Source organism: Crocodylus siamensis, chromosome 13, assembly GCF_052110815.1.
Source record: "Crocodylus siamensis isolate JL-2025a chromosome 13, ASM5211081v1, whole genome shotgun sequence".
Taxonomy (NCBI): domain Eukaryota; kingdom Metazoa; phylum Chordata; order Crocodylia; family Crocodylidae; genus Crocodylus; species Crocodylus siamensis.
Genome location: NC_143407.1, coordinates 4598843 through 4620480, shown reverse-complemented (window position 1 = coordinate 4620480; position 21638 = coordinate 4598843). Strand labels below are relative to the sequence as shown.

The 21638-nt window shown below is 46.9% G+C and overlaps 1 protein-coding gene across 2 annotated transcripts; it reads right to left on the bottom strand.

Annotated features, from left to right (window-relative positions):
- Positions 1-69: 69 nt before the first annotated feature.
- On the bottom strand, positions 70-21421 carry ELK4 (ETS transcription factor ELK4). 2 transcript variants are annotated; one of them, XM_090025026.1, is made up of 6 exons: positions 21274-21421; positions 18165-18237; positions 14505-14720; positions 11668-12591; positions 9714-9830; positions 70-8444 (listed from the first exon to the last, which is right to left on the bottom strand). In XM_090025026.1, exons 2-6 carry the CDS (start codon positions 18207-18209, stop codon positions 8346-8348), a joined length of 1401 nt encoding a protein of 466 aa, XP_089881152.1. In that variant the 5' UTR covers positions 18210-18237; positions 21274-21421; the 3' UTR covers positions 70-8345. The 2 variants fall into 2 exon arrangements, with proteins under 2 accessions (XP_089881152.1, XP_089881153.1); XM_090025027.1 differs by lacking the exon at positions 18165-18237.
- Between the last annotated feature and the right edge of the window lie 217 nt (positions 21422-21638).

The following is a 21638-nucleotide window of genomic DNA, read 5'->3' as shown; positions in this document are numbered from 1 at the left end:
ACCCCATTTTTTAAAAAAAGATTGCCGTACATTTATTTATTTTTTGCACAACATTTGAAGCCATAGGAAAAAAAAATAATTATAATCACCTGATTTGTCAGGAAAAACCTTCATGACATTTGCATGTACAAAAGCCAGCACATGGATCTTTAAAACAATATTGGTTAAAATCTGCAGCGTCATCACATGACACTTCCTCAGACTGATCCTGCAGCTTAAGAGTTTAAGACTAATTTGGCCCTCCAAATTCTTGTCAAACCTGAAATCCACTTGGAGAGCTTAGTACCTGCTCGACCAGGACCCAAATGGAGTAAAATTATATTTTGATGAATTTGATGGCATTTTAACATGCTGAAGGTCTCCCTAATCTCTTATGCTGGGAGGATAAATAAAAGCAGATTTAGTAACACTGAACAGTTATTCAAAACTTTGGCTATTTATGCACTTGCATTACATACCAGCATTGTTTTCTTTTAAACACAATGGCATTAAGATACTAGATATTATAGAAGGTACAGTTACCAGTAAGAGAGAGACTGAGAAACTACATTCTCCCCAGTTACATTTATCCTAGTGTAATCAGAGCACCAGGACAATGCAAGGTTGCCGTATTTATCCAACACCGAGAGATAGGACAAGCCTCGGATGTAGCAGAAATTAGCTTTAGCAGTTGACTCGGTACAAAATTAAAGTGCTATTCTAGTCTAGAAAGAGTAACTGAAAATGGCATGCGTTTCCCAGGCCCCAGATTCTGAATCTGGGGAAAAAAAGATTTTCAGTCACCGACGTTTGACTCTACACAGCCAGCTGAGTCACAGGGAGCAAACCGGATTGTACTCTGAGTTTAAAAATCAAGTTTGAGGGTACCAGCTGGCCTTGTGCTGTACCAGTTCACTATCAGTGAAAGCCCTAGGGCCGGGCTGGTATATGCAGCCACAAGGTGAAAAGAACCCAGCTCTACTTTCCAGTCTGAGGTTGCAAAAGGTTTTGGGGGGGGGAGGGGGGTGTTAAACCCCGTAAATAAAGCGAAACTTGAAAAGCTTCACTGAGCCGATGCTTGTCCAATTACTCCCATTTAGAGTCACTTTGCAAAGTTGACCTGCACTTTAAAAAAGTACAGAGAAGGAACTGCATAATGTTACCAGAGCTGATCAGATTGCTGATGCACCCCCACATCAAACACTGCACCCCCTTCAACTGAGCCCTTTAGAGTAAATCAAAAAAGCTACAGAGCCAGCTACCAAGATGGTGGAAGTCAGAGCAATTGCCTGGAAGTCAGGGCAGCTGTTCGGTTTACTGACATCTCACCAATACTATTCAAAACCTCTATTTAGATGGCATCAGCGCCCCAATTCTCAGCCTTCCCAAAGTCTCCTGCTCATTAACTATCCCTGATCGGAGTCGTTTCCCCGCCTCAGAGCATTTCTGGCTGCCCTGATACAAGCCTGTGGAGATAACCAGTCCTCAGTCCTCACTGTACACATCGCTATACAGTTTTCTTCTTTATTCATCTCTATCGCTAAGAATATACGTCTCTGCTATAAACACAAAAGGTAAGGGAGAGGGAGCATTAAAATGTGCTACTGTACCTATCACAAAGCACTGTGACGTACATAAGGCCATCTGGTAACACTGCAATAGAAATACAAACGAGTTTTTTCAAAGGGAGCTTTAGAATACTCCTATTTTTCTTTTTTCTTACTACAATGTATAACCTCAACAATGTTTACAGAGAAATAACATCAGAATCTAGTACATCTTATATAAAACTCTGTGCAACTGAACAATAGCAGAACAAAAAGTCAAGACAAGTCTATAAAGCGGTTTCAACGCCTGTAGATTGAAGGCGTACTAGCCCAAAAAATTACAAACAGCTCAAGGCGCCTACAAGCAAAACTGGGCATTTTAACCCACCCCTCCCCCAACCGCTCCCAAACACACAGAGTACAAATTTAGAAACCATGCAGAGGCTGTCCAAAACACCTTCCTATATGAAAAAGCCTGACAATTAGAGCTTCCAGTTACCAGTATAGTGCTACTTGAAAGTACTGCTCAAGGACTGAACTGGGCTACAACCGAATACCTGCCATATTTTTCCGGTCCACACTGCTTACAGTGAAGTCAGTGTCACCACTGCGAGCCCCCTGTTCTCCGGAGGGTCAGAATGATGCGGCTGAGATGAATCTTCTTCTGCAAAGTCTCAACTGAGAATATTTTTCTAAGTTTTAAAAGAAGCAACTTACTTAGCCAAATTCAAGTTCCATGAGCATCAAACTAGACCAGTGACCACTTTAAGACACTTTCTGGGAGATTTACATCAGATCAGATGTTTAAAAAAAAAAAAACAAAAAAAATTGGCAAGCACTGAATATGTAACATGGCAAAATGGATTTCAGTTCTGCTTTCTACTAAACACACAAAACTTCAAATGTGCAAAACCCTTAAAAAGTGGCAACTGCAAAGTGCAGTACTTATCCTCAATATATATTTTAGACATTATCTGCTACAAGTCTGGAAACTAATAGAGAATGAATCTATGTCCCTCAAAAAGTGTGTGTGTGTGATGCGTTTTGGTAAGTACAAAGTTATTCCAGTCTCAATTAAACATGTATAAAAAGCAAGACCAGGTCCCAAAACTGTCAAAAACTGTATAGTTACCGAGGTGGCTGGAGTAGCCATCAATCAGCTGACATATTTTACCTTCTTTTGATGGGAGGTTGAAAGGAAGTCTAATAATCAAATCAGTTATTTTCCTGGCTTTTGTAGAACCATCTGAGTTAAAGGCTGACGTCCCGTCTTAACCGTCATGAGGGAGGGGAAACTTAAGAGTCTGCAAGGGTTTTTTGCTCCTTTTCCTTACCTGGTGCCACAGTTTAAAGCATTGTTATGGTCAGGAAACCTGTCCCGTAAAGAAGATGGAGATCCCACGTGGAATGTGTCCCTCCCATGTCAGCCTGTTCATTGTACAAGACAAACCCACAGCATTTCTAACGTCAAGCTCTGGCTATCTGAAGATCGAGTTCTGTTCTTTCCGCTTCACATGGCATCAGAGAGACAGCCAAGAAATTCAAGCAGCGAGTCTGCTGATGATGCACGAGGCAGAGTGCAATGCTGCTTTCCTTCCTGCAGCTACAACGGCTCTGGGGTGTGCTAAAAGTTGGTAAATCGGGGAGGAGGAATACGCTCACAAGGATCCGCCTGGCCAGAACCATCCTTCAAGAACGCCGACAAAAATAACCGTCTCAAACATACCCGTGATGCAACCAGGAATCCCCTCAACCAGCCAGCTCTCTGCTGCGAACCGAGAGCTCCTATCCAATGAAGAGACTGTGTGAAAGAACTGCATTAAAACCCTAAGCATAAAAACACTGGTCACTGCTTTTCCTCTTGTAATCCTCCTTTGACTGCCACAGTATGAAAAGGATTGGTATTTAGCATTTTACGTGTTAACCATTACTTATCCCACTGGCACTGACCAAATGCTTCCGCATCAAACAGAAATTTCGTCAGTCCCCTTCAGGATAAGCAGCAGCCATCACATTCACCATCACTACATTAAATCACCGTTAAAACCATTTCACTAGACTGCCGCTTTTGAGCAGATCCTACTGCACCTTTTTAAAGCATCTGGAATCAACTTCCCAAAGACCACGGTTGCACGAATGATGGAAGTTCAACCTTGCTGCTGCTGCTGCTGCAGGATGGGCCCTGGGGTTTCTCTCCAGCAGACAAGCTGTGCACTGTGCCTCCTTCTTTAAGCAAGATAACGGGATGTATTTGGTAGCCGTGAGACAAAAAGAAATGCAAAACTCTAGCACTCTTGGTTCAGAGATGATACCTTTTATTAGAGCAACTAAGAAGCCACAAAAAATTATCACCTCCGAACCAAGAGTTCTTGAGTTTTGCATTTCTTTTAGGCAAGATAAAGCACACAAAGCTCATATCTCAGAGACCCCAAACTACATGGATTTCTTATGCATGAGAACCAAGGACAGAAACAGAGCAAAATTCTTTGAGAGATCCATAAACCCAAACAATCAAATGTGAATGTCTGTCAATCTTGACAACATTCATTACCTACTGAAACGGTCTGATTTCTACTGCACACTTACCAAGCTAGCCTCGTGATACAAGTGAGATGCATCTTGTAAACAAGCACATATTAAAACTGAAAATAAAACGTTAAATTGTAGAGTAAAATGTGATTACATATAAAAATGCTATAAAAATAGTAGCAAAAAAGATCATTAAAAGTAGATACATGAGTGATACCTACTAGATCATCAGATCATCTAGATACCTACTAGACCATCAGAACTGGAGGCTTCTGAACGCAGCATTGGAAAACCTCACTTGAGTGGATCCGAGTTCTAAATTTGCCTTCACCCAGAGAATTGCAGAGTTATTTTAATCACGTCCTCGTATAACATTTTGATTTGTTGCAGAAGTGCTTGCAGTAAAGTCGAATGAATGACAGAGATCCTTGCCAGGGTAATACATGGCCCTGGTTTTGAGAAGTGATTGTGTTGCATAAAGGAAGATATATGCATATGAGCGACTGTCACTGAGGTTAAACTGAACACACAAAAAGGCCAAAAAGAATGTATCTATGTGCTAGGTATCTCCGAGGCTGTGAAATTGTAGCAGAGAGAGAAATTATCCCAAGGCCCTGAATGCCAAGGCCCTTCGCAATGCACGTCCCATTCAGAAACGCACTGATGTCAAAGCCCTTGGATATTCGGTATATAATCAAGAGCTCTGGAATTCAAGGACTCAGTCTCTCCTCGCTTCCCAACCGACTGCAAAACACAACCCGAACTAAGGATGGTGCACGAGAACTAGATTCAGCAACTACCTCTGAAGACCAATTTTCAACACAAGAGCATACAGTCTCAAGCGGCCCTTCTGCTGAACAGACAACCTCCTTCTGCGTTCCCTTCTGCCTCCCTCAGACTGGGATTGCCCGCCCTGCAGGCAAGTGGATACGGAACAAATTGGATTCCTCTAGCAGTAGACTATGCCACATATACCACCTCCCTCAGGATGCCCATCTCCAGCTGCCGGGAAAGTGGTGGGAGTGACACCCATGGAGATTCAAGCCTCCTAAGAGAAAGGAGCAGATATGGCAGAGGCGGCGGCAGGGCAAGCTCCATGACTTTGCAAGGTTATTATGCAGCAGCAACTGCAATATCCTGCAATAGCCATTTTTGTTACCTTTTAGCCAACAATGCACAATGGCACTATAAAGCCTTAAATAAAATAAAAGCCCCTCATTAAGAACAAGTAGCAGGAACCGGCAAGATCACCCTGAAGGAAGCTGGGAGGATAGAAGAGACTCACAGAAAGTTACACCTACACCATGTGTTGTCAGGAATGTTCCTATCCCAAACTGTTGACAGTCGTGTCCTTGTCAATAAGTGTGTGTTTACAAGCCATCTCACTAGTGAGGCAACATGTACAAAACCAAGTCACTTGTTTAATAGTCATCTGGGAAGTCACAATAGGGGAAAACTAAGCAAACTAGCCTCTCCTCAGTCACCTCTGCCTGCTGCCATCCAAGGATACCTGCTGACTGAACAGCTCTAAAAAGGAGATCTTTTTCTCAGCAGTGGTTAGGGGACAAGAGTCTTCTCAATGGCATGTCAAGAAGTAGAAAATCCCAAGAGGGGCAAAGTAACATCCAATGAAGACGTTATTCACCAATAATCAAACAACACAGTGCCCCCACCCCGTCCCAGCCACTGCACTGCCGAACCCACCGTGGCCACACTTCCCGTTGAAGCTGCAGAGATGGCAGCACTCTACTGGACCGAGTGAATCTAAAGACTGCCAAAATGGGTTTGCATTTAGTTCTCTTGCACACACATACTGAACATTTTATAACCCACAAAAAAAAAAGGGTAGGTGAGAAAGTGCGAGCGCACACCCACACACAGGTATACTTTAAACAAAGAACCTCGGCTTGTCTTCAGGGGCACAGGAAGAAGGAAGCAATCATGCTACAACTCTAGTGCTCATGACTTTTTTTTAAAAACAGAATCCTTATTCTGCAATGCCACCCCCCAGGCATCACACTTACTGGGCATAAACTTGGCCAGCCTAATACAACCATCAAAAGTGCTGCTAATTATATATAGATTATATCTATATAAATCTATATCTATCTAGATATAGATATAGATATATACACACGCACACCTATATACACACACACAGGCATACACACACACACTTCTTTTTTTAGAGCAGGCACATAAGCCACTACATGTAAACCCACAAATCCCAGATGCTTGCTCTCAATTACTACCTGCAGCTCTCTTTCTGCATGACTACCTTAATAACCAGTGAATATTGCACATTGTCATGTTAAGAGCCAAGGGCTTGTGACTTCTAATCACTACCTGCTGATGTCCAAAACTGGAAGCAGTAACGTGCTTTAAAAAGCAGGCTGCTCACTACCTCTGCTGACTGTCTGCCCCTCCCTGACCCTAGGCATATTCTTTTACTTGTATTGGGCAGGGGTGTTTAATATCCAATTCCCAAGGGTGATGTATTAAAAGATGAACAATACGGGGTTACGTTTCAATGCTAGCATACAACAGGCCACTTGTAACACATTAAGTCTTGTAAGTGCTCACACAGGTGCATACATGTACACACACACACACACACACACACACACACAAGAGCTTGCAAAAAGTGCCAACTTGAAAGTCCTGGAGATTTAAGTCCTCTGTTCATCCAAAGGACAGGTGCGATACAGAAAGTAGCGCTGCAAGTGTCCCTTACCTCCACTCTGGAGTAACCGCTCCCATGATCATTCAGTCTTCAGCATCTAAGACAGCTAACAAGGATGCCAATCAGAGGGCACTGTGGTGCCCCCCGGCATTTCCAGTGGACATGCTAGCCAAAAGGTCATTTGAGGCCACCAAGTCATTGCACGTACATTGACAGCAAATGGAAACCGTTGCCTGACAGCTGCTGGATGACAGACCCAAAAGGGTATAAATCCCGATGCCCAAACCCTGAGACATCCCATTAGGAGGCACAGAGCAGGAGGCAAGAGGGCTGACACTCTCCCTTCCTGTCTCAGCTCCTCCACAAAAGGCTGGCGGAGGTTTTCATTCCAGGTGCAAATCTCACTTCACGAATACTAAAAAACAGCTCCCAAGAACACTGACAGCAACCCCCGCAGGCGGCCACCTGGAGACCATGCACGCCTGGACCTTCATGCTGATGCAGCTTTGTTTGTTCCCTACTTTAGTGCCATACACCAAACCTGTGCGTCTTAGTTATCGACACTGCCTCAGATGAAAAGCAAAGCTCTAAACCAGAACCTGAGACGAGAGCTGGGGCAAGTGGGAGGGAAGGCTCTTCTGTTTTGGGTACCACACTGGTAGGAAAAGAGCAGAACCGTAGTGTTCTCTCTCATTAAGGTCTCCAACGCAGCAGCAAGACAGCAACCTCACCCAGTACCCAGACAACCCCCACCCCTAGAAACCAGCTACTGCTCAAAAAACCTTTTCGCCGCCAACGTCCAGGCTTTGTGCAGATGTGGAGGACCAGGAAATAGCTGGCTCTTAGCATTCAAACAATTCCAGCACCCCAAACAAATTCATCCCATTCCCGTTCGTCTCCAAGCCCTGCTTCCTCACTCCAGGCCTGGGGGGGGAATGGAGGCATGTCAGTGCCAACCAACCCAAGAGAGGCAGACTTGCTGCCCAATTGCCCGTGTACAACCCCAGCTAGAAAGCGTCCGCTTCTCACCCACCCCATCACTAAGTACATCCTTTAAAATGTCTCCCAGCGAGATGAGATTTTTTTTTTGTTACAGCAGATGGGACGTTAGCTGTTCTGAGGCTGTGAAAGTTGGCAGACCCATGGAAGAGCTGCATTCAGACCCCCTGACCACGCATTTCTTGGAATACCAGCTTCACTCACAACTGTTCTTCATCTCATCTAGCAGGAGTGGCAGGAGAACGGAGGGTTTCCGGGGTCAGAGAGAAGAGACTTCTTTGACACCGTCTGCTGCAATCAACGCAGATCCAGTCACTGCATCACTGACAGAAACTCCCTTTAGTCAAAGCAAAATAAAAAGTCTTCTTAACCAAAGAGGGAGAGAAAAGTCTGTGGAGCCTGGACTCCAATTAAGGCGTTTCCCTGTGCATTCCCAATATAGTCTTCAAAAAAAAGGGAATTCTGCAAAAGGCATTTTAGCTGGGAATGGCAAAAATCATGTCTACTTATCTCTGTGGAATTGTAAATTGCTCATTTAAAAACATGGATTACACTGAATATCATCTCTTTCCCTTGCTCCCCAATTTGTCCTTCTGTGAGGTCATGTGCTATGTCTTCTGCAGGTCTGGGGAAAATGGGCCAGGGGTGGAAGGTCCATCCAGTCCAGAGAGAGTGAATGGCCCGTGACTGTTCAGCACTGATGGAAACTAAAAAACAAAAATCAAACAATTAGGGAAGTTTGTTTGGTTTTTTTTAATTTTCTCTTTATCCTTGCGTCTGACTCCTTGTGTGAGGCAAAGCCCTGAAGGCTTTGAGAAAGTCTACTGACTTCCTCCCCTTTCCAAACCCTCATCCAGCCAGGAGAACTTTAAAGATCACTCAGGTCTCTGTGAACCCAAGCAGAACTATCAATGTAACTGCAGCAGACAGTGACACAGTCTGTCAGCTCTCTACCAAGGACAGCCTGGATCCCGAATAATCGAATCGCAAGCCACAGCTCTTTCGTGCCAGTAACTGTGCTGGGGAACAAGCGTCCACATGATGCCTCAGTTACTTAACAGGTTATGTAGCCTGTGGGGAATCTGATGACTCTGCAGACAAATATATTGTCAGGCTAGGGAGTTTTAAATGGATGCAAGCTGCAACCTTCATCTCCATGGAAATGTTAAACCTAAACCCCAAACACGAGCCATTAAGTGTCGCAGCTCAGCTCACCAGAAATCAAGTGACAGGTGTGCTTATTCCTGTTCTAAGCTGTGAGACAGGGGATGTCCCTTCAACTTCTGCAAGGTATTTTCCCCCCATGTTTAGGATCATTAAGAATCTCCATCCGAAATGCAACAGACTCAAAATTTCCAGCTGCTAGAGCAGTGTCAAAGCCAAGGACCACACGGCAGAAATCTGACCCTAATTATCTCAAAATATACATCTCTCCAAGGCAGACCCGCTCCTGGGATTACACATGCTTGTTTAGTGCATTTTGATGGGGAAAGCAAACTAAAAAGGGCTAAAGGAGTCCCAACTAATCAACCTACAATGGAAACAATTCCCATGGAAAGTGAAAGCTTGTATTTGATACTTAAACCAGGGAAATGCCAAATTTAGAAGGTAGACTGCCGATTAGCGAAAGTAAATTTTCACTGAGCTTGAACTGTCCCTCCAAAGCTAACAAAGTTGAGAGACGGAAAACAGAAGTCACTGGGCTTCTTCCTATTGTTGAATAATTAAAATTATCCTCTGAGGCAAAGGGAGCTTTCAGAGGTGCATAGTTTGGAGTTACTGGCCACACATGCCTTTATTATTGATTAACTGAAGTAACCAATTTGTAAATAAAGTTGGGAAATACCGGTAACGTTTGGAGGCAAGTCTGCTGCAGTTTACAACAAAAAATTTGGCATACTCTTGCAATCAAAATTTTAGACCAACTGTACCCCTCCCTGCATTCCTGAGACATCACAAATCTCGCAGGCACTTACCTGAAAAAGGGTGTTAGCACCTTGCAACCTGGCTGGACTGAGAGGGGCAACTGGACTGAGCGTACTCCAGAAATGGATACTGGAGAGCAAGGGGCTTGGAGTCAGCAAGATGGGAGTCTGCAAGATACACACAACAGTCATGTATATTGTACATCAAGTCCTACTATCTTAGTAATGATATGCACATGCCACACTAAGAAGTCTTCACCAGTGTGCTAGATAAGCAAAGAGCTCCTAGTCAGGACGCTGCTATTCAAGTTAAGCAGCAATTTGTCCTGGTATAATAAAGCCATCACAACTTCACAACCACAAACCACAAGCTATTACCGGAAAAAGTTCGCTGGTGCTGGTTTAACTGTATTCAACCTAACAGCTTCTGCCAGCACAGGCCTTCAAACCCCTCCCTCACACAGCCATGCCAACAAAAGCATAGACATCTTGGGACCAACAACTTGTCTGTGCTTCTCTGTAGTGTAGACAGCTTGGGACTGACAGTCTCAAGCCCCGGTGTAGGTTTGTGAGGAAGTTGCAAAGTGAGAGAGGCCTGATTTAAATAAGGTCTGCAACTCCTGCAGCTTCAAGGGGCATTTGAGGGCCCTCAACACTGCCAAAAAGCCAGACTCTCATTTCATGTCCTACAGCATTAGAACTTAATTGTACGTACCCAGATCTGAGAAAGTCCTGGCCCTGACATATACAACACCAAGGGGGGGGGGGAAAATCAATGCACCCACTAAAGCAGTGGTTTTCAACCTTGTTAGAGTCAAGGCACCCCCAGTTAGACTCAAAACTCCCCTTGGAAAATGCCGTTTTTTTGCTTCCACTTATTTTTTACTACAGAAACAAATTTATGTTGCAAAGAGCTCAGAAAGACCAAAACAGGTCAGAATGCATTTAACGCTGTGGATCCTATTTGAAACCTCTGCGTTTATCTTGTGCAACATATTTGCACACCTAGCAGGACTGACACTGTGTGGCAATCCACGACAACCCTGAAAGGATCTCATGGCACCCCAGGGTGCTGCAAAACCCTGGTTGGGAATCACCTCCCTAACAAGAGCCAATTATCCCTGTTTTCCAGAGGGAAGAAATGAAATCTGGCTCCCAGTTGCACGCACTCATTGGGAACTAAGAACACAATTTCCACAGCTCTAGAAATGTAAGCAAAACGGTGTAAAAATCAACGGGCACTTAATATCCAAGTGCCTGAGGCGGCAACAAAAAATGCAACCGGAGCAAAAATAATTAGCACCCTACTTCTGAGCGCCCTCCCGATTTTCCTCATACTACTTTCAGGAGCCTAATAAAGAATGGCTGAGAAATTGTGTAATGGCTTTCTCTTCCCTTACCTTCAGCAGGTTTAGTTTCTGACAGAGCAAATTTAAGGAAAGCACCTAACCCCAGCTTATTACTTAAAAGAGGCTCAAACCACACAAAACACTGAAAGGGAACAGCCAGATTCCCCATGAGAAAACCAGCCTTCCTTTTCTACACAGAGGTAATACCCATACCATGCCATCACTCATAGTACTTTTCATCAACATTGTCTTAAAAGGCTGCCCGCTGGGTTGAGTGAACATCTTAAAAATACATTTTCAGAAGTCAGCTGAAAGACGAGTATCACACAGCCTTGGAAAGAACCCCAAGTCACCCAGGAAGGATTTTTTAAACATGCCTCCTTAGCAAAGAACTTAACAAGTAAGGCAATTAGTATCTGTCTTAGTGCACGAAGAGAAGAGGGAACAAACTCCAGGAAGATACCTATGGTCTGAACTACGGAGCACATGCCAAGACACAAACCCGTAAGATGGCTCGTTTCAGATTTGTTTTAAAGAAGGATACACTGCTCCATTTCAGGAGTCCAAACACACGCATCGGCTATTTGTTAGCTACCTACTGCCTCTTCCTCTTAGAAAATGCAACAGATGTTAACAGGAAGGACAGGGCAGGTTACCTGTGAAAAAAGTGCTGGAGTAAGAGAGGCAGTTGGCAGAGAAGGGCTTAGTATCCCCAGCGGGCTTGGATCGCTGCCGGTGATGACCAGAGTAGGGGCCAGCTCCAGTCCTTTAGGTTTCTTGGATCGCGAGAAGTGGTTGGCAAGGTCCTTATCCAGCATGGATAAATCCTGCTCTTTGGGCTCTGGAGATGGGTGCTGGAGGTTCTGGGATTGCTCCAGCTGCTGGGAAGCCACCGACTCTATGTCCGTGTCGATATCCAGGTCTGGGTTAGAACTCAAGGGCGGTGACGGGGGAGAAGAAGGGACCTGCAGAGCGGGAGAAATGGAGGATACAGGGGGAGTTGGGGTGAAGCTGGTGGTTAAGTTTGGCAAAGGGGCTGGGGCTTCAGGAGCACTTAGTTTAGGTAGAACAAGCGTCTCCAAGGGCTGGAGAACTTCTTCTGTTCCTGTCGGAAGGGCAGACATGGTGGAAATGGAAGGGACAGTGGGAGCGGGTGAGACCATCAATGGGGCCGAGACAAGAGGAGCAGCCAAAGGTTTCTTGGAGGGCATGGTCACAAACTTGATGACGGAGGCAGTTGCATCCTGAGCAGGTTTCTTTTCTGGCAGTTTCTCAGCTGAATTCTCAATCTTGATTGACCTGAAGAGTTTGACACTGGAGGAGTTCAGGGAGGTAAGGGTGAAAGACGAGTACAGGCCCGAGTGGATATAGTCATTGCGGCTGGATGACTTTGCACAAGACTGGGTCTTCTCTTTCCCACAGTTCTCCATGTCCTTGGGTGTGCCGCTGACCTCAGCAAAGCCTGCCACCTCGGCATCTCCCTCGATCTTACCCACCACTAACGGGTCCATGTGCAGAATCTCCGGGTAAGACACAAACTTGTACACAAACTTCTGTCCATTCACCTTCTTAATGATATTCTGTGGGCATAAAAAACAAGGTTCAGCCCTTCCCCAAAACTGGCTGTGGGGAGGCAGCATTGTTTTTATGAGCATTGCAATTCCAACATTGTGATTCTTACCTCTTCTCATTTCTAGAGTGCCCCACACAGGCCCTGACAGCAGGAGCTGAAGCATATCTAAAATACGTTAACAACCAATGTCCTGAAAGCTGCCTAACCATTTCCCTTAAAAACCTTTTCATAGTTTCATAGTTTCTAGGGTCGGAAGGGACCTGAGCAGATCATCGAGTCCGACCCCCTGCCATGGCAGGAAAGAATACTGGGGTCAAATGACCCCAGCAAGGTGTTCATCCAGCCTCCTCTTAAACACCCCCAGGGTAGGAGCCTGCACCACTTCTCTTGGAAGCTGGTTCCAGACCCTAGCCGCCCTGACCGTGAAGTCGCGCCTCCTGATATCTAACCTAAACCTGCCCTCTGCCAGCTTGTGACCCTTATTCCTGGTCCCTCCTGGCGGTGCTCGGGAGAACAGCGACTCCCCCAATGCGTGCTGGTCCCCCCTGACTAGTTTGTAACAGGCCACTAGATCCCTCCTCGGCCTTCTCTTGTGGAGGCTGAACAGGTTCAGGTCCCGTCGCCTCTCCTCGTAGGGCCTGCCCTGCTGCCCCCGACCATGTGAGTGGCCTCCTCTGGACCCTCTCCATGCCGTCCACATCCCTCCTGAAGTGCGGCGCCCAGAGCCGGACGCAGGACTCCAGCTGCGGCCTGACCAGTGCCGCATCGAGGGGGAGGATCACCCCCCTGGACCTGCTCGAGATGCATCTGTGGATGCAGGACAAGGTGTGGTCGGCCTTCCTGACCGCGTCCCCACACTGCCGGCCCATGTTCATCTTGGAGTCAATGATGACCCCCAGATCCCTTTCCGCCTCCGTGCTGACAAGAGGAGAGTTCCCTAACCTATAGGTACGGTGCCGGTTGTTCCTCCCGAGGTGCATCACCTTGCACTTGTCTGTGTTGAAACCCATCCTATTCTCGTCCGCCCACCCCTGTAACCTGTCTAGGTCTGATAAAGGAGCTCGAGTAGCAGGAAAGAATAGATGCAGGTTAAAACCCACCAATCACCAGTCTCCAAGTCAAAAGCGCAGCGGGCATCATCTAACCCAGGCCACGATCTGACACAAGCACCTGCAGAATCAGGACCTAAGAATTCAACTGTGACCGCCCATTTTCTTTCACCTCTTTTACAAGAGCTTTAAAAATAAAAAGCTGGAGCATTCAGCTGAACTGAATGCTAGCTAACAGTTATTTCAATACATCTAAGCAGCATTTTTTACCATTTGTTGTGGTATTTACTAAAACACTGCACACACATCAGCGGCCTAAGCGGATTCTTATTTATTGGATAACAATTACAGAGTACTAAAGAGTTTTTAATACAAGAACAGATTAAGGAAACTGTGCCGTTCCAGCAACAATAAGCTCCGAGCAGCACACCACCTGCTACAAGCTCACAGTTACCTCAGAAACTGGGTGTTATTTTCTTATCTCTTACACCCACACAAGAATAGTTGTGGGATAAACCACTGACTGAGAGGTTACTGCATTAAGGTCACTACCTGCTGGTATAATTCTACTTCAGCTGCTTCAAGCCTTTCTTCAAAGCATGGGTGGTATCAAAGAGCACAATTTTTTTTAACAGGCAACCAGAATCAAAAGCATTAGCAACGTAAGAGAAGCACCTCAGAGTTCGCGGCAACTCATCCTCTATTCCGCAGCTACTGTTATATGCTGGGTACGAAGAAAAATCGTGACACCTCCCTTAATCCACGCTGACACTTATCCCCTTGAAGGGAATCAGAAGGAAGCAAAGCGCTTTAGGTAGAAGCTAGGAGCAATGTGGATAAGGATGTGAGGTGGACAAAGGGGCCCCGTTACCTTCACGTAGTAGTATCTGAGCGCACGGCTGAGCTTGTCGTAGTTCATGCTGGGCTTGTTCTTCCGGATCCCCCACAGCCGGGCCACCTCCTCCGCCTGCAGCAGCTTGAACTCCCCGTCGTTGGAGGTCCAGGAGATGATGTGCTTGTTCTGAGGCTCCTGGAGGAGTTGGAGGAGGAACTGCCACAGGGTGATAGCACTGTCCATAGCAGTGAGCTGAAACGAGACAGGCGATGGGCTATTAAGAGCGCTGTTCCCTGCATTTCTGTTGCATAGGGTAAGCGCAGAAATATTATTCCCCAAGGGAGCACAAGTCAAAATTATTAAATCACCAGTTGTGGAAGATGTTGCCTGCAGAAATGAGAGCCTAAAAGCCAGCTGCCTTGCCTCGCCTTGCCTCCTCCCACATGGCAGCCTTTTTCACAAGGGCTATATTTAACCTCATTTAACTAAATTGGGTCACTTTGGGTAAGTCGCATTGAGTCATTAGCAAAAAAAAGAAAGATTTCTAAATTGCTCTATGTTCACACTCTGCTGACTTGTGTTGCCTCCCGAGAAACAGTGCACACACACACAAAACCCCACACCCATTTTTTCCTCCTCTTGTCTCTCCTACTTCCCAACTCTTGATCTTTGGGCAGAAACGGTAGGTCGCAGCTACAGTTTGCAAAAACAGAGATATGTCACAGACCAGTATTCACATGTTGCTGCTCCTTATTCACAGAAAAGGTCTTGAGCCCCAGGTCTCTCTCCATTCAAATCCCATTTCTTTATTATATCCACAACCCCCAGCTCTCGCTCGTGCCAGGGTAACTTGTTTGCAGAGCTGTGGCCAGAGATGTGAAGCAGGACTAGTCTATAAAGGAACAGTGGACTCCACTTATAAGTATCTGAAGTGCATCACTGATTTAAAGTGCATAACCCAGCACCAGCCCGTGTGTTGCCTGTTGCTGACACTGTAAGAGACACTGCTATCTGCACGCTGGTTAAGTCATGGGAACTCCTCTGCTGGGAACTTCTGTAAGGGAACCCAAGGCCTTAAACTGTATAACAGGAACAACGAACTAGGAACCTGCAACTCCAAGGCAACTAAAGCAGCCCGAGGCTGACAAGGCCCCATGAAATTCATGGCTGCCACCAGAGGCCTAAAGCACTCAAACAAGGTAAGGAGCCTTAAGGATGCGTCAAAAACGTAGCGCAGGCTATTTCAGTTAAGGTTTATGGTTTACAATGGCTGGGTAAATGCAGAGTCCAGGTAAATGCATAGCTGTTCATCTCCAAACTATGTATTTAAATGCAGCACACTGTAAAAGCTAAGGTATAAGTTAAACAGAAAATTGTATATGGGAGCTCTTAGTCTGGAACTCAAGTGGCTTTTTTGATTTAGCTTAAATTCCTTTCAACGTGACCTAAGGAAAATAAAAAAAACAAAACCAGACTGCTCTTATTCCAGACTAGCAGAATCCTTACAGAGAACTGTACTGGGAGACCAGAAGCAACAGCGTGTATTCAGGTGACTTCTAGCACACTAACATCTGGACGTGGCTTACACGTGAAGGAATTCATGGAGCTACACCCAACAGTGCTTGGGCAGGTGAAATGGTGCCAGTATTGTCCAAGATCCATGCACGCACCTGCTCAGGTGAACACAAGATTCAGCAAGAACTGCCAGTTCGTACTTTAGCAAGAAAGTTTTTTATTCCAATCTGTTAACTGCCCCGTGCATATCCACACATGCACCAAAAGGCAGCCCTATATAAGGAAGAGACGAGACAGTCTGCATGTCAGGGCTTAGCATTTACTCAGCCCTGTAAAAGGATTACTGCTGACAGCTCACGCAGGGTTCGGCATTCCAATTTCAAATAGGTGCCTCAGGGCAGGGACCAGTTTGTTTCACCTCTTTTTGAAGAATACTTGCCCAACAGCACACTGAAACTGTATTACTGGGGTGTTACCTCAATCTAGTTAGTTAAATTGCTGCAATTAGAGTTAACAGTCTCAAAAAGGACACCCGCTCCATTCCATATGCCTGCCCACGGTGCTTTCCTTGTTAAACATCATCAGTATGTGCTTAATGTGGCAGATGCCTCCTGCTTTGTACAACGGCTGTGAGAAGAAGGAAAAGGGGGGGGGGTCCCTACAAAGTAAACCAATCAGTCCAGGAAACATGATCAGGGATGTGTTTGGCTCTTTCTGAGTCCTGGGATAGCAGACCTGTAATGGAAGAAGTACATGCCTTACTGGGATGCGAAAGCACAGGGGGATGTTCTGTCATTTATGGCTTCAGCTTTCTCTCAGTTTTTTTTTTTTGGCTGGTTTTACCCAAATGAACGCGTGTCAACATAAACCACAGGTAACACTGCACCCTGAACAGAAAGTGAAGCACAAGCTTGGAGACCAAAGGAATTGAGCATGGCCAAACCCAGGAGTCTTCAAGAAGTCCTGGAGGGGAGGAACCAGAGTGCTTCTCCATCATGCTGGGGAGGGTCACTGCTTTATAGGAAGAGCGAACAGGTAAGAGCAGCATCTTGTGTTCTGTAGGGTTTTCAGGACTTGGCCAGGATGGGTTGAAGTGCTTCGTGTCTGTCACAGGTGCCTAGCAGAGCTGTTCACATTCACCCTGTCTGCAGCATGTTCCCTTTTTGGGGTCATACACCCCATTTCGGTTTTCTGAGTAAGCTCCCAAAAAAAACCCTCCTCCACAGGAAGAATTCAACATCCCCTGGGATAGATTCTCTCCAGCCTTTCTTCTTGTTCAGAAATGTGTTGGGCTAGCTCTCTGGATGGGCCACAGCACTATAGATGAGCAAAGAAAAGGCACAAAGGGTACAGGTGTCTACCTTCTCACTTCCATTCTCCAACCCCAGTGCATAAATCGGGGAGCAGCATTCCCATCTCTTTTCCCCTGTGTGCACTTCCATTTGCAATAAGGGGCTCTCTAAACTACTTTCCCCTGGCTAGGCTCACCCCTACACACACACACCAGCCTGGGTGTTCAGCAGCCTGTTCTGACTTCACATGCCTAAACCAGTTAAGTACACAAGCTATCCTTACCCTGGACAACATTACCCTCAAGCAAGTCTCCAAGAGATAAGGGCAGACAAACTAAGAAATTATGCAACAGTGCTTTTTATGAGCATGGCGATCTTCCTCCTGCAACAGTTGAAGAGGAGAGAGTGCTATCTACCTGGGCAAACCCGGGAGCTGCTTGGCCGGGGGGGTGGGGAACGCAGAAGGGGAACGTGTTTTCACCTTCCGTTTGTACGTAACGCCCACAGAGCAGCCTAGTACGCTGCACAGCTGACGGAGATCTGCTGTAGCTGCTCTAAACAAACACTTCAAACACCAGCAGAGTGGGAGTGATGGCGTAGCTCTGGTCCAGGAAATGACTGATGCTAGGGTTGTTTTGGTGATGCCTGTTTCTGAACCAACTGAATGGTTGGGAGAGTGATCAGACAAGCTTTCAGGTACAGAGCACCCCTCTTCAGGTCTGAACTGGAGTACCCAAAGTTTGTCAACATCTCTCCCAACCACAGAGTTTGTCCAATAATGGATACAACTAGGGGGGAAAAAAAAAAAGCCCTTGCTTCTCACCTTAAACTAAACTACTCATTTTGAACTCCTCTGGAGCTTGATTTATGCCAGTTCATTAAATCTCACCTTCACTCCAACTCCACTGGATCCAGTATCCCTGTCTGTCACCATAGTAAACGTGCTGGCCACAATGGGTGGACTGAGGGGAAGAAAGAAGAGAGTAAGCAGAAAGCACCATAAGTTCCTTGCAACCGCACACAACCTGCATCACACCCAGTAACTCCTTGGAACAAGCTCACTGCTGCATAGAGCTACTTCATGGGGGGCAGGAGATTTTGCATTACTCCACTGCACAGCAAGTTTGTTCCCTGGAGCATTGCTTACCGTGACCTGATGTGTGTGGGTGTAGGGAACATTAATTTGCCTTGTTCATACTCTCATGTAATACCCTCATTTAGGCAAGGCCTTAGCCATTCTGAGAGGGGGAGCATGCACACATATGCATGTGCAAATAGTCTTGCTTAGCCTTCAAGAGGGTCAGAGACAAAGTGATACAAGCAAGAAAGGGAGGCATGAAGAAAAAAATAAAGAAAAGAACGAGGGGGTGGGGGAAAACCACACACACGGACAATAAAGGAGATGCACTGCAGTATTTAGGTTACTAAGTTATTTTATTTACACGTCTCCCAGTTTTCCACTCCGCACCCTTAGGAAAATAATCTCAGCTCCCATAATTTAGATAAGGGAAGCAAGTGATCACAGAAAACTGTTGCTGATGAAGAGTCCTTAGTTAAATGGCCATCATATGTAGCCAGGCAGATAACCTGATTAGCACATTTCTTAAATTATCCAGTTATTGCCAATCCTTTCGTAGGAATACTCCCAAGCCTCAGAGACTCTCCAGCTCTTCATAGTTTACCAAGTCTCAAGGCTTCCTCATTTCACAAAGAACACAGGGATCTTGCTGCCATTGTATACAAGACCCCACTTTGGGTTAGTCTTGGAACGATGTACCTGTATCCTCCCAATCACCACACTGTCCAAGAGCCTCCCAAGTATTTAGCCCTTCCCTGAAATGCACTATGTACCTAAACAACCTCTGGACAACTTCTGCTGACTTCAGCTACTTTCCTGTAGGCAAACCACAATCCAGCTTTGAGCTGCAAGGTAACATTTAGAAAGGCAACTAGTCTGTAAAAATTCAGGTAAGCAATTTCCTGTAAACAGCAACTTAAACCGAAGACCTATGTTTTCACATTCCCTACCTACACTTCGGTAAAATCCCCCTCCTCTCAGCCCATCAAAAAAAAAAAAAAAAAAAAAAACCAACCAAAAACTTGTTAGCTTTCCAACAAGCAAGGGAAGTGTACTTTGCTATCTAGCACTAAAATGAAGAAGCCACTCTCTGAGGGAAGAGATCATAGGAATCAGAGCTAAATATTCCTGCCTTCCCACACCTCTGGTCTCTGCTGACCTTTGTTCACTGGGACAGACAGGAAAATACTGCAAGAGAAATCACAGCCAGAAGCAGGGGAGATGCAGCTGTTATAAGCCCTGCTCCATGATCGTCACTCCTCACCTCTTCTCATTTGACAGTTTAGTCAACTTCAAATACACACTGAACCTGAGCTCCCAAGTCCTCATCTCACAACTAAGCTGCTGTTTCACATGAAAAGAAGGTGTTCAGAACAAGGATGTGCTCTCCAAAACCAGGATCTTTACCGAGCAATCTAGTGTTTCCATGGGGGGAGCTTTTTCGTCACAGTACAACATACATGGCAGGTGAGCCACTAATAACTTCTTGGCTAAGCCTGGGGCTGAGGAGTCCTTAGCTGCTGGAGTGAATGGACCAAAATGGTTTCTGACATACTTGCAGAACGCATGAATGAGACCAAGGTCTGACTTCTTCCACACTATTGAAAAAGGCTGACTTTTACATACATTAGTATTCAAAAAGAGCATCAACTCCAGTTTGAGGAAAGCCAAGGGGAAAAGCCAAGGATCAGTTTATATCGTTTCTGCCAGCTGCCGCAATGGTTGTGATCCTCCACCTCTGGCAGAAGCGGGATCGCTGTTTAGTCACTGGGCCAGGAATGGGGAAAAAGCGGGCACCGCACAAGGAGATACCAGACTTAAAGGGACACACTTATGTTTTTTTAAATGTTTCCCTACGTCGGTTCTAAAAAACCTCAAGGTCTTTTCTGGTTCCTGATGCTGCCTGCCTAACTGATGCAAGAGTGCAGAGGAGGCACCACCCGTCTGTTGCTGGAACAGATTCGGGAGGAATTTGTGCCGGAGAAAATTATATTTGTATCCTCCTTGTCTGCAATGACAAAGTTGGGGGGCGGTTATCAAACGCAGAGCGCGCAGACTGCAATACACGGATGATTTCTGCTGAAAGTAAAAGCATCCGCGTTTGCAATTCAACGGTCCAGCCGCGGAATAACCCCCCAACAAAGAGGCGAGACGCTCCACGTCGACCCTAACTCGACGACGACAAGGAATTCTCGTTTAGGATGGAAAAAACGGTTTTCCTTCCATAATGTTTAGAGTACACTCCGCCGGGTTGCTATGACGACCGAACAACCATTCTCCACAAACGGGAGCTAAGACCCTAAAAATAAACAGGCCGGCAAAACGAAAAAAAAAAAAAAAAAAAAAGATCAACGTGGGACGGGCAGTTCAGGGCAGGAGCCCGACGGAGCCTCTGCTCCAGGCAGGTTTGGAGGGCGGAAGAGACGCGAAGCGGCACGGGCTCGAGCGCGGGCATCGCCTCTCGCTTCAGGGCAGAACAGAGACCAGGCGTTTGCCGCGGGCCACCCGGGGCAAGGGAGGCCAGTTACAATCACGGGGGGGGGGGGTCACGTGCAGTCCAAAGCAGGACCAGCCCCAAACGCATCGTCCCGGCCAAACTGAATCGTAGACAAGCGGGTGGAAGGGAGCTCGGGGGCCGCATCTGGTCCAAGCAGGACCAGCCCCACATACATCATCCCAGCAAGGCTTTGTCCAGCCGACCCCTCCAAGGACGGAGCCTCCCCCACCTCTCGAGAGAAATCCTATCCGGCCTCGACTTCCTTTGCTGCAGCCCGAGCCCATTGCTCCTGTCCCCAGCCGCCTGTCCCCACTACAGGAGCGGGGAGGCGGCCCGCACCCCCCTCGCCTCCACGCCGACCCGCCCTGGGTCCAGGCCCTGCCCGGGCGGGGGCGCCATGGACCCCGGCCCGGCCGCACTCACCTCCGCGGAGCCGCCCGGGGCCGGGCCGGGCCGGGCCGGGCGGGGCGCCCCCGTGCGGAGGCCCCGGAGCAGGCGGCGGCGACGGCGGCGGCGCCGTTGTTACATGGCGGGACCGCGGCCGGAGCCCCGCGCGGAGCCTCCCGGCCGCCGTAGCGCCACGCTTCCGCCCCCGCCCCTCCCGTGCGCAGACCAATCAGCGCTCGCACCGCCGGGAGGCAGCCGCCAGGGGCCAATCAGCGGGCCCCTCCCGCCCTCCCCCTCTCCTCCTCCGCGAGGCACCCCGGGAAGTGTAGTCCCCACGGGGAGGCCATGTGTGCGGGCGGGCGGGCCGGCCCAGCGGCTGCCTCCTGCCCAGCCGTCGTGTT

Bases quoted from the DNA above. Each gene is read 5' to 3' on its own strand.
- ELK4 (XM_090025026.1), bottom strand. From the start codon at position 18,209: ATGGTGACAGACAGGGATACTGGATCCAGTGGAGTTGGAGTGAAG. The intron at 12,592-14,504 runs GTAACGGGGCCC...TTATGCCCACAG, and splicing joins TCAGATACTACTACGTGAAG to AATATCATTAAGAAGGTGAA. The intron at 8,445-9,713 runs GTAAGTGCCTGC...TTTGTTTTTTAG, and splicing joins GTGCTAACACCCTTTTTCAG to TTTCCATCAGTGCTGAACAG.